At 44.4% G+C, this 13049-nt stretch overlaps 1 protein-coding gene across 7 annotated transcripts in view; it reads right to left on the bottom strand.

The window, feature by feature from the left end:
- mef2cb (myocyte enhancer factor 2cb) overlaps positions 1 to 13049 on the bottom strand; it is a 64457-nt gene that overhangs the window by 31242 nt on the left and 20166 nt on the right. For all 7 annotated transcript variants that reach the window (XM_079419642.1, XM_079419637.1, XM_079419640.1 and 4 more), the window contains exon 2: positions 12751 to 12941. In XM_079419642.1, coding sequence (XP_079275768.1) covers positions 12751 to 12804 — 54 coding nt within the window. In that variant the 5' untranslated portion in view covers positions 12805 to 12941. The remainder of the gene's footprint in view (positions 1 to 12750; positions 12942 to 13049) is intronic.

Here is a 13049-nt window from a genome sequence, read left to right as displayed (position 1 = left end):
AGCTCAGGGGTGAAGCTTTCAGACCACGTTTTGAGTCGTGTGTGCATCCTTGCCCTCGCTATATCACAAGCGAGGACACACACGATTTTTGCGTGGTCTGCCTGGGTGCGGAGCACGCAAAATCGGTCTCCGCACCCGGAGGGCTCTCTTCGAGAAGGGAGCCTTCGCGAGCTCCCCACGCGGTGCCGGTCCCGTTGCTGCCGAGGCAGAGCGGCGGCTGCACTCATGGGGCTCGCAGGCTGATCTGGCTGGCGAGTGTGAGACGGGCATGTCCTTATCTCCTCCCGTATCCGCCAGATCTGGCGCCCCGTCTCTCGGTGTGGAAGCTGTCTCTTCGCCCGAGACGAGGGCTTCGTCTCTCTTCCTCTGAGGAGGTTGATGTGACGAGCGTTCACGAGGTTTCGCCGCCTCTGTCACCCCAATATGATATAACTATGAGCTTTGTAAGCTGCAGTGTTTGCACAAGCATAAAATGAATAAAGCCGGTCCCGCTTCTGCCTTTAAATCAGAGAGAAAAAAAAGGCAGAGCGGCGGCTGCGCTCGCGGGGCTTGCAGAGAGAAAAAAAAGAGAGAAAAAAGGCTGATCTGGCTGGCGAGAGTCAGACGGGCATGTCCCTATCGAGGTGTCGAGATCGCGGGTGAAATCTTTTCGTCCCGGCCATTCGTTCCCGCTGGAACTGAAAGAGCGCGGGTATGCGGCGATGCCGCGGGTTGAACAGACGCTTGCGAGCTATCTGTCTCCCTCTACGGCGTCGCCTTTGAAGGCGCCTGCTCTGCTTACAACATCTTTGGTGGGCAGAGGGTATGCGCGCTCTCTAAACTCAGGTGGCTGCTGGGCGGGCACAGCCTCCTCTGCATACCAGCTCCTCGCGCAAAAGGTCCTGACGGGCGAGCCCCAGGACCGCGGAGGGCGACCCCTACTGGGGTGGAGTGGCTTGCACCGCGGCACTCGGTGACCACTTCACCTCGGTGCCCTCCAGGGACTTGTCTGCTGACCCTGCCGCTGTTCCAGGGCACAGCCGGTCCCAGCGAGTATATTTCTCAGGTTTGTCCGCCCGGCAGCGCGGAGCCGAGAAACTCGCCTCAGCCGCCAGATTACGCGTCTCATTCCGGTGCGCCGCATCGAGACAGCGGTCTGGCCGCTTCTCTGAACCCAGAGGTCAGTCTCGAGAGACTGATTCCCTTAGAAGATCATTGGGCAGTGAGCTGCAGAATGTGTCTCTTTGGGTCCTGCCTTGCAGGGTCTGGTTCGTTCAGAGGTCCTGACGGGTGAGCCCCAGGACTACGGAGGACGACCCCTACTGGGGTGGAGCGGCTTACACCCGGGAAGGCTCTGGTTTTGGAACAGGAAGTTGGTACTTTGCTGAGGAAGGAAGCCATCGAGTTGGTTCCTCCTCACGAGACTCAGTCTGGTTTCTACAGCCGGAACTTCATTGTTCCGAAGAAGGATGGAGGGCTGAGGCCCATACTGGATCTGCGTCTACTGAACCGCTCAGTCAGAAAGCTGAAGTTTAGGATGCCTACTATCAAGCAGGTCGTGACTCAAATCAGGTCCGAGGACTGGTTTGTCACGATAGATCTCGAAGACGCATATTTCCATGTTTCCATCCTTCCTTCTCACAGGAAGTTCCTGAGGTTCGCCTTTGGGGGCAAAGCGTACCAATATCGGGTTCGTCCCTTCGGCCTAGCACTTTCACCCCGCACTTTCACCAAGTGTGTGGATGCGGCACTGGCCCCGTTGCGGCTTCAGGGCATCCGCATACTCAATTATATCGACGATTGGTTGATCCTCGCTCAATCAGAGCGGTTGGCGGTTCGGCATCGAGATGTCGTTCTCGCCCACATGAAAGAACTGGGGTTGAGACTGAATGCCAAGAAAAGTGTGCTTTCTCCGGTTCTGAGAATCACTTATCTAGGCGTGGTGTGGGATTCGACCACGATGCAGGCACGATTGTCCCCTGCTCGGATCGAGTCGATCCTTACTACAGTCAGGAGAGTGCGAGAAGGCCAGTCACTCACTGTCAAGCAGTTTCAGAGACTGCTGGGGCTCATGGCAGCTGCGTCCAGCGTGATACCTTCTGGCCTGCTGTACATGAGACCCCTACAGTGGTGGCTCAAGACCAAGGGGGTCTCCCTGAGGGGAAACTCACTCCGCAAGTGTCACGCCGTTGTGTCCGTGCCTTCGACATGTGGAGGAATCCTTGGTTCTTGTCCCAGGGCCCGGTGCTGGGAGCTCCTTGTCGCCGCGTCTCGCTAGCGACGGACGCTTCCCTCACTGGTTGGGGTGCGGTCATGAGTGGCCACCCTGCCCGCGGTCTGTGGAGAGGTTGCCACCTGACGTGGCATATCAATCGGCTAGAGATGTTAGCGGTGTTCCGTGCACTCAAGCACTTCCTCCCAGACCTGAGAGATCACCACGTGCTGGTGCGCACCGACAGCACGGCAGTGGTCTCTTACATCAACCACCAAGGAGGTCTGCGGTCGCGCCCCTTGTACAAGCTGGCACACCAGATCCTTGTGTGGTCCCAGGGCAAGCTCTTATTTCTGAGAGCTATGCACATACCTGGGCATCTCAATGTGGGAGCAGACATCCTGTCGAGGCAGGGGCTGAGGCCCGGGGAATGGAGGCTTCACCCCGAGGTGGTGAAGCAGATTTGGGGTATTTTCGGCCAGGCCCAGGTGGACCTCTTTGCGACTCAAGAGTCAGCACAATGTCCTCTCTGGTTCTCGCTGACCCCTCCAGCTCCTCTGGGACTGGACGCTATGGTACAGACGTGGCCGAGGCTCTGTCTTTACGCCTTCCCCCCGATCGCTCTGCTCCCTGGAGTTCTGGCGAGAGTGCGCCGGGACGAGGTCAGTCTACTGTTAGTAGCACCGTTCTGGCCGGGCCGAGTATGGTTCTCGGACCTGATATCTCTCCTCGACGGCACTCCGTGGGAAGTGCCCGTCAGGAGGGACCTCCTCTCACAGGCCGGGGGCACCGAGGTGCACCCTCGCCCAGAGTGATGGAAGCTGTTAGTGTGACCCCTGAGGGGGCACAGCTCATAGCTTCCGGTCTGTCAACCGAGGTTGTCGAGACCATCCTCCAATCCAGAGCTCCCTCTACGAGGAAACTGTACGCCTTGAAGTGGAGGCTCTTCACTTCTTGGTGCGGGGACCGCCAGCTCGACCCAGTCAACTGCCCCGTTGGTGCAGTACTGGAGTTCCTGCAGGCCCGTTTCTCCGCAGGGGTAACCCATTACACTGTTAAGGTCTACGTGGCAGCTATTTCGTCATACCACGCCCTTACCGGTGGCCAGTCAGTGGGTAGACACCCCCTGGTTACACGTTTCCTCCGCGGTGCGCTGAGGCTGAGGCCTCCGGTACGATCTCGTCCCTACGTGGGATCTGGCTGTGGTTCTGGAGGCTCTGTGCAATGCACCTTTCGAGCCCATTCAGGAGATAACTGAGAGACTCCTCACTATCAAGACCGTTTTCTTATTGGCGATCACCTCTCTGAGGAGGGTGAGTGACCTTCAGGCCCTGACTACTGCCTCTATTCACTTTGCGCCCGGTTCGGCTAAAGTATTCCTCTACCCCCGCGTGGGGTATGTTCCGAAGGTCCCATTGGTCGTTCCACAGCCGGTCGTACTGCAGGCCTTCTGTCCTCCTCCCTTCGGGGAGCCAGACCAGGAGAAGCACAACCGTATGTGTCCAGTGCGAGCACTAGACGCATACATCCACAGGTCCTCCCTGTGGAGAAAGTTGGACCAGCTGCCTGTGTGCTATGGTCCGCCTAGGAGGGGTCTTCCTGCTACGAAGCCCTCCTCTTAGTAGGTGGATTGTGGGTGCCATGGCTTTGGCATACGAGGCCTCTGAGCTCCCCCCGCCGGTGGGAGTCAGAGCGCACTCAACCCGAGGTGTGGCGGCCTCCTAGGCCTTCTGGGCAGGTGTTCCATGCAGGACATCTGCAACGCAGCTGGGTGGTCCACGCCCCTGACTTTCGTTAGGTTCTATGACCTCGACATCCGAGCCACTTCCGGCTCCTCTGTCCTTTCGTCCTGACACCAGGCAGGGACTTGTCAGTCTGGCGGCGTTGGTATCTCGTTCCCATATGCGTTTCGATGCAGCTCGAAGTTCCTGGAAGGGAACGTCTCAGGTTACGTATGTAACCATGGTTCCCTGAAGGGAACGAGACGCTGCGTCACGTTGCCACACTTCCGGCATCCCTGCCAGCGCTTGCTTCATGACTTGAAGCTGAAGCCGGCTCCGCCGCACGTGCTTATATGCTTCCTGGTCGTGACGTCACCCCGCCCGTGACGCCTCGCCCTTGTTTGACTGATTGCACATCATATTCAGAGCCTGGTCATGCTGAATGCGTTCCCATATGCGTTTCGACGCAGCGTCTCGTTCCCTTCAGGGAACCATGGTTACATACCTAACCTGAGACGTTTTTTGTGTCAAAAACTTGTTTTAATTTAAAAATGTGGGTAAAGTCTAAATATAACTTATGTAACATGTAGGAACATTTGAAAGTGGACTGTAAAAGCATTTGTTGTCAGGTAATCTAAAAAAGATACTTTATGTGGAAACATCTAAATGAACTGGTTTAATTCAAGACAAAACATTATTTAATATCACTGAATAATAGCTCATTAAAGGGATAGTTCCCCCAAAAATGAAAATGAATATACTCACTCTCATGTTGTTCCAAACTCATAAGAATTTATTTCACCTGCAGAACACTTTAAAGTTATTTTGAAAAACATTTTTGTCCATATAATGAAAGTCAATGGGGTCATAAATAAACAAACAAACAAACAAACACAATTCTAAGAATGTATTTGTGCCCCACAAAATAAAGAAAGTCATACAGGTTTGGTCTAATATTATGGTGAGTAAATGATAAAATAATTTTCATTTTTGGGTAAACTGTCCTGTCACCACTATTAACAGTTTGAGTACTTGAACTGCATTTCACTGATTTTGTTTGACAGTGTTCGCTCAATCTTCAGCGATTACAGTTACAAAAGATATAGTAGTGATTCTCATCCTGCTGGCCATCCTCTATCATCATATTTCCAGTCATTTATGAGAGAAGTAATGATGTATTGATTATGTATCGTTTTGACAAGATCATTTTGACAAGTTGAACAGGCACTTAAGCAACACAACTGATGTTTTGACAGCTCCCTTTTCTGCAAGATAAAGCCAAAATGAGAGTTTCGAGCTTCCTGAGAAAGCCTCTATAGTGTGGTTTAGCAGTTCTGAGAGGTTTCTTCTTGAGGCTTCTGGAGATTTGGCAAGTGTGACAAGATGCAAAAAAGAATAAGCCAAAAATCTGTCATTTGAAATATTTGACCTCCAGTATGACAGCAGGTCGAGAAAAGAAAATGCTGAATAGTGTGTTTGATGAACACACTTTGAATTTTGTAATTTGAATAACAAATAAAAAAGTTAGTCATTAATTCGCACATCCAAAATAAATGTGGCAATTTGCAGGGCAGTTCTCTGAAAGGGGAAGTAGTATCACACAGATAGTCAGATATGGATATATAAGGACTTTAAATAATCACTGTGGTCAAGCTAACAACTGTGGCCAATGACATCAACACCCACAGTCAAACACTAACACTACATTCTAAAGATACTTCACAAATCCTACAGCAGAGGCTTTTTGCAATGTTATTTATATTCTTTTGATGTCCATAAAATCCATAAAGCTTCCCTATAATTTGACTTTGCTATTAATTTACACAAGTTCAGGTATATTGGTTTTTGTGACTCTGGACCACAAAACCAGTCATAAGTAGCAATTTGTAGCAAAAGCCAAAAATACATTTTATGGCTCAAATTTATCGATTTTTCTTTTATACCAAAAATCATTAGGATATTAAGTAAAGATCATGTTCCATGAAGATATTTGGCAATTTAATACCTTAAATATATCAAAACCTTTTAATTAGTAATATGCATTGCTAAGAAATTCATTTTAAAAAAACTTTAAAGGCGATTTTCTCAATATTTAGATTTTTTTTTTTTTTACACCCTCGGATTCCAGATCTTCAAATAGTTGTATCTTGGCCAAATATGTATATGTATAAATCTCAGTTTCCAAAAATTGACCCTTATGACTGGTTTTGTGGTCCAGGGTCACATGTATGTTAAAAGTGTTAGATGTTAAATGGAGACTCAACCCAAAAAGAAAATTTGGGTTGTGTTCAGTATAAAAAATTTCATCCGTTACTCACCCTCATGTCATCATTTGACTTACAAGATTCTTCAATATATCTTCTTTTGTGTTTTGCAGAAGAAAGAAAGTTTGTTGAGGGTGAGTAAATGTTAAAAGAATGTTTTTATTGGGTTGTGAAATCTCCTATTATGTTTTACCCCCAAAATATGAGTGGAAAATCTGTTTAAAATCATGTCCACTCAACATGAGAGAAATACTCAAATCAGTAGCCTAATAAAAGCTGCTTATTTTACATAAAGTGGCCACCATTCATCACACTACTGAATACTAGCCGAGTATTACTTATTTGATCTCATCTGACGATGAAGAACTCGAAGCAAATTATTTCCTACAAATTATCTTTAAAACTAGTGTTTTGGTACAAAGTTCACCATATATGAAACATGCCGGAATAACGTAGTCACAAGGGCATTAAGTGTGATGTTCTCCCACTTCTCCTGCTCGCTACCTGCCTCCACAATCTCATTCTGTGTTATCTGTGAAGCTCATGAGCCTTCAGCGAGCCAGCATGCTAATTGCAGAAAATACCAGTTGCAACACCTCCTCGATGTGGTGAGAGCTGCAAGAAATGACGGACCATGGTTCGCAACGATTGTGATTTTGTTTCTTCGAACCCTGAACCTGTAGACCACAGAAGTGTGAAGCCCTTATCATGTGAGCACATTCTTTTCATGCATGACAAACAAACTGCCGAGTACATAGACTCGAATGTGCCGTTGTGCACGTAACGGTGAGGTGAGTTTGAACTGTTGTTCAAAGGATTGAGAATCACTTTCTACTGCCAAACAGAAGGAATAAAAGGGAGCAAGGAGAAAAAAAGGTCCGATTCCCAGCCTGAGTTGGTGTGTGTGTGTGCATGTGTGTGAGGGGGAGTCAGGGGGGGGAGGTCAGGAAGCACATTTGTATGCATTTCCTCTCATAACAGGAAGTGCCTGACAGCTTCCCCTTCACAATGGCTTCGCTTCTGCTTCCCGCCTCCAGTGCATTTTTCCCCTGGGGAGTTCCTCTAGAGGACAGAGACAGGGAGGATGAATGTCCATTTGTCACCAACTGCCCCTGCATCATGATCCATGCGACCCACGCACTCCGAAATCTCCCCGCTCACGCTCCATGTTATATGAATCATAATGGTGAAGTCTCACAGTATGGGTTGTAGTGACAATAGACATGTTTACCAAACACAAATTCGCCTCTGTTTCCTTTCCGAACAACTTATATTTGAATGCTAAAAGATGTTAGGAGATGCATTTGTGCTCTGTTTTTTCTAAACTACATTGATAGTAACAAAATATGCGGTATTTAAGCATTGCTTTCAAAACCTTACTGAGCGTCACTTGCTGTAACGAAGAGAATGTTTTGAAGGTCGTCAGTAGAAATATAATAAGAAGCAAAACCTGCATGAAAAATGAAAATGAGAAAATCACTGAATAATGAGAAGAAAAGTGGAATAACAATTAGCGTAAGAGGAACAAAATAATTTTTAGAAGATAAATTCGAAGAGGCGAAATTTGGAGAGATTACACTTGGCGGAAGCAAAGGAATTTTTGAGAAGATGTTGGTGAAGAAGCAGAAAAATAAGAGAGAGCGGGAGAGACAGATGAAAAAGTGAAAAAACACGCTGTGCGTGTTTCTTGAGGAGACAGGCGCAGAGGTAACGATCACAAGAGAAAGGTGGGAATCGTAGAGAGGAGGGCAAGGGGTGATGGGATACCCAGAGGGCCTCATTATTTTCTTGCTGTTAATTTTACTCAAACTGTTTTACACCTTTCCGTTGTTGATTGGAGAGACGCCTCTGTTGTCATGGGTGGCTGAATCAAGCTCCGTCTCCATGCCATCACACCATCATGAGGCAGAGAAGAAAGAAAGGTAACAGAAGCCTACAGAACGTGTTGTGCCTGCATTTGCCAAGTCAGTTAGAGGGGTGAAAACCACATCTAGTGCATGCTGAGTGCCAATTAATGTACATACTTTTGAATGATCTTCTATCACAGAATGCTTCCAGAAAACGGATTTCTAACACAGAAGTAATGTGTGGCAACTGTCCCTTTCTACTGAGGAAAATCCCAAAATCTTTGCAATTGTTCTTTTTGCTCTTTATAGGTTAACACCGAGCTCATATCAAAGTGAGTTATCGTTTCCTTCTTGTCCCATTCAAATAAAAATGGAATAGAATAAATCAAAATGTACTATACACTACCATTCAAATGTTTGGGCCACTTTTGAATGTTTTTGAAAGAAGTCTGTAATGCTCATCAAGGCTGCAATTATTTGATCAAGCATAGTGTAAAACAGTAATATTGTGAAATATTATTACAATTTTAAATAACTGTTTTTATATGTATATTGATCTGCTATTTAGATCTGTTACTTTTGATCAATTTATTGTATCTGGACTGAATAACATTATTGGCCTCTTTTGAACAGTACATATTATTATTGAATGCTGAATCTGAGCATCTGAACTCCTAGAAATGTATTTTTTCCAAGTAAGCAAATGTTTCATCACCTTTATTTCATCACCAATATCAGAAATCCACCATATCCCACCCTAAACTTGCTATTGCAGCCTTTGTTGTCATCATATAGCAGATGAATCAGCATTGACACTAGTTCCAAACTATAACAGACTAAACATAATTTTATTTTAATATAATTATTACACAGATTTATCTCTCTCAAACGTGCCTGTAAGTGTATGCTGTGTATTCAGCAGTGTGAAAATTAGACAGTAAGCATGCTCTTGTTAGCGATGTGCCTAACACTTTTATGACACAGGGGGTCCTTTCATGTGACGTGCCCAGGAAAGTGTTTGAGTGGCTGGGGGGAAGAAAGCCAGGCTCCTCACACTGATGCCCTCTGTCTAAGCTTCTGGGCAGCTAGTCAACGCCAGGGAGGCCTGCTGGAGGTGCCTTGCTCTGTGCAAGTGTTTTCAGGAGGTGGGCTACGGAGCCAAAGTGGCCGCCCAGGGCGACTGAGGCCTTGTGCCCATAAGCATGGCGCCAGAAGCAGGGTGGGCCGTAGGGAAGCTGCCAATCTGGAAGAGGTGATATCAGCAAGGAAATGATGGAAGACGACAGTTGAGCCAAATATTTTTGAGCATTCTTATGCACTGAGTAGGTTTTAGATTTTTACAGTATATCCATTTAGTATTTAAGGTTATATCATATACTTTCACCTTTTTTATTTAGTTTATCCTGCCTTGTTTTATCAACAAATCAGGGAAATTGTATAAATAAATGTTAACATGTTGATATGGGAAATACAAAGTAGCCTATATGCAATTATATCAAAAAATCATTTCATATAGACTACAGTTCAAAAGTATTTTTTTTAATCCAAAACGGATAAATTTATTATTAATTAATCACAGTTTTCACAAAAAAAAAGAAAAAAGAAAAAGAAAAATTGAGCAGCACAACTGTTTTCACCATTTGCATTTGCATGAAAAGAGAGCAAACATTTCAAGAATGTCGAGCTTAAGGTAACACCATTGAAACAGTCTGATGTTTATTTGGCTTCAGTATGGAAAGATTTCCTTAAAGAGGAAGTGAAAATATGCACAGCCCCAGCCACGTCTTCAACACATTAAGAGCTAGAGGAGAGAGAAATAGCAAAATAGAAAATAAAAAACCCTTTGTAAGTCAAAGGCCCTCCATTCTTGTCTTGTGATGTCTGTCTTCATGCTTCACTTGTAATACAAAGAAGCAAGTTGTTTGCCACAGCCCGAGATGAATGGCAGCAAGAGGACAAGAGTCAATGATAACCCCTGTGCCAGCTGTCGAACATGGCATATACTCTATAAATACACAACAATTTATGATGCACTTTTTCATCAAAGCATCTTCTGACCAAAATCTCTTTGGAGAATTTATGAGCATATTCTTATCACTTTGCAAGGCCACAGTAGGTTTTGGCATTGGTTTTCATTAAAGTTCTTGACATATGGATAACGATATGGTCATACTAGACAGTAAGCATGCAAAATGATGACCAATTATGACCAAAAGGATAAATATCATGGTCAAGGGCTTTTGTGTCTATTAAGTAATACATGATAAATAATTAGAAGAATTTAGAATGTTAACATATTTGATCTACTCTACTGTCCTGAAACATTGCAATCGTGCAGATTGAAAATTTACCTGAGCCAAGAGGTCAAACCCACATAGCGTGATGCATCTTAAGTAATTTTATATAGTATGAAATGCTTAATTTCAACCATATTTAAGCAAACTGGTCAAAAGGAAATAAATGTCCTTGTTTGTTTCTTGGCCCTCCCTTTCTTCTTTTCTATCCCAAGACCTGAAAATCTGTGGCATTGACTCTCATCAGGTGTCCTTCCTGTATCAATCTCTGATCTTGAAGTCTGGTTAAGGGGGAGTGAGAGAAAAGAGAGGGAGAAGGAGAGGAGAACAGAGATAACACCAAGACAGGATGCTCTCTGTGCAATCCAATAGCCTCGTCAAAAACATCCTGACCTCAGCCCCCCTCCTCCTTCTCTCCGTTTCTTTCCTCCTTTCCTTTTTATCTTTGCTTATGATTAGACATTCTGTGTCTCTGAGCACTGAAAGTAGAAAATAGTGCAAAAAAGGTTGTGTAGAAAAGGAAAATTCTGTCATTATAGACTCATGATATTATCTGTGAATAAGACAAAAATCTATATAATGGCAGTTAATAGTCACTTATTGTGCCAATCTCCCCCCTATAAAATAAATAATACTAAATAAAATAAAATAATTAAAACAATAGATTTATGTGGGGGAAAGAATAAAATATAAGCCATCATCTTATATTATTTCCTTTCCCTCAGCCATAACTCTCAAATCAAATATATTTTAAACATTAATGAGATCAAATATCACATTTTATGCTTTTTGTTCTTTTTAGAGCTTGACGTATATGAACTGTCATTATGCGAAAAGAGCTGCATAAAAAGCTGCATAAAAAAAAAAAAAAAAAAAAAAAGTTGAATTCAGTAAATAATGAAAAAAATGTCCTTTCTGGGTGAACTATTCCTTTAAGCAAACGTAAACTCACCAATATGACTTATTTTTCATATGCATAAACCTTTGAAATTCGTACATGTTTATGTTATTTTAAACTCAGAAGCAAATTCAATATGATGCCTCGTTAACCTTAAAACTTGTTGGTTTTTCAAAATAAACAGAAACAGAGAACAGAGAAGTTTCTGGTTTGAGAAGTACCTTGACTCATTCTTTCAGCGTTTGGCATGAGTGCCCACATGCATGTGAGCCTCTGGATTCCTCAAGGGGGAGAACTTACTCAACCCACAAGTACTGAATGACTAATGTCACTGTGCCCCCTCCGTCTGCTCCGGCTGACACGCCCATTACTTTCCTCACCCGTTTTTTTCTCTTTTTCTCCTCGGGCCCTCACACTATCTTCAATAATTGATCAACCCACCCAAGGTCCAGACAGCAGCCATTAACTGCAGCAGTATGGTCTCACTCAGTCATATCAACTGTTAGCCCTTTTCCCAAAATCACATCTTTTTTTTTTTTTTTTCTCCAGACCAGACTGAGGAACTACGAATGTCTGTTTCTGTGACAAAGTGTCATCCTGTGAAAGGATGTGAGGACTCTGGTTGACGTTTCAGAGTCACGTTACGATACAGAAGACAAAGAGAAAAACCTCAAACTAGTCAAGGTTACTTTCTGCCAAACTGCTTTCCAGGTTTTCCACTTTTTTTCCATAAGAGGACAAATGTTAATGTCAAACCTAAAGAACATTTATTGATCTTGCAGTAAAACAAGCGTCTATGTAACTGGCACCAATACGATCAATACAACTACAGTATCTGCTATGCATAATATCTGCCTGTTTTTGTGTGTTCCTGACTTGATTCTGTTTCACAGCCAGAGGAATGGAGATACAAATGTTTTTCTAATTGTTCAAATGTAAATGCATTAAGATAATTTTTTTTAAGTCAAATTAATACAATTATTATTATGTTTTTGATCTTAGTGCCTAAACTAGTCAAAGCTGGGATTTTGGGCACTTGGTTGCTGGTTAGGAAGCTTTGGAAGATTGGGAGACCTGCAAGACCAGCTTAAAACAGCTATTTTTAAGCAGTTATTTTTCAGTAGTTATGAATAATAAAAAGTTTCTCTCATTGAATACAATTTATTTTATTATGAAGTGATGAACAGGATCTCAGTGATCTGAGAGCCAAGTTGAAGAGGAAAACTCCTAGCTGAGGCAGGAAGGCCCCTCGAGGGCCATCTTCTACCTCTGTGTTGACTCCACCTAAAGCCCTGAAGCATGTGGCATCATTCCACCATTGCCATCCCTGCGTGTTTGTGTTCTCCACCCACCCTGCCCCTGCTAAAGTAATATTCCACAGCCATAAGCGAGAGGTAGCGGCATGCGAGGACGCCAACAATTAGCGTGCACACACCACCTACTTGGTCTATTTTGGTTTGAAATAACCCATCAAACTTCTGTGAAGGAAGTTGTCTAGAGGTGGTTTTTGGCTCCTTCTGGCCAGTGTGACTCACCTGTCTGTTGCGTTCATCCATAATCCGTGTGATCTGAATCTTTTTCCTCCCCATTGTCCCCGTCTTTTCGTCTCTCTCTTTCTCCAATGAACTTTATTCTTTTGTCCCTCTGTTTTTGCTTGCTTTTTCTTCAAACCAGGCTTTCTTCTCTCGACTTCCTCCGCTCAATTCAAAGATTCCAGTAGCTGTACCTGTGAAAGGCAGAGAGAGAAAGGCATTAAGTCAGATGAAAAATGGTAAAACCGCAGCGCTAAAAAACAGGGAAAGGCAGAGTCTGAGCCACATGGGACAGCAAATAA

The sequence above is a fragment of the Barbus barbus genome (assembly GCF_936440315.1).
Source record: "Barbus barbus genome assembly, chromosome: 6".
Classification (NCBI taxonomy): domain Eukaryota; kingdom Metazoa; phylum Chordata; class Actinopteri; order Cypriniformes; family Cyprinidae; genus Barbus; species Barbus barbus.
Note: the sequence above shows the minus strand (reverse complement) of the source record. Positions and strands in the feature narration are given on the sequence as shown.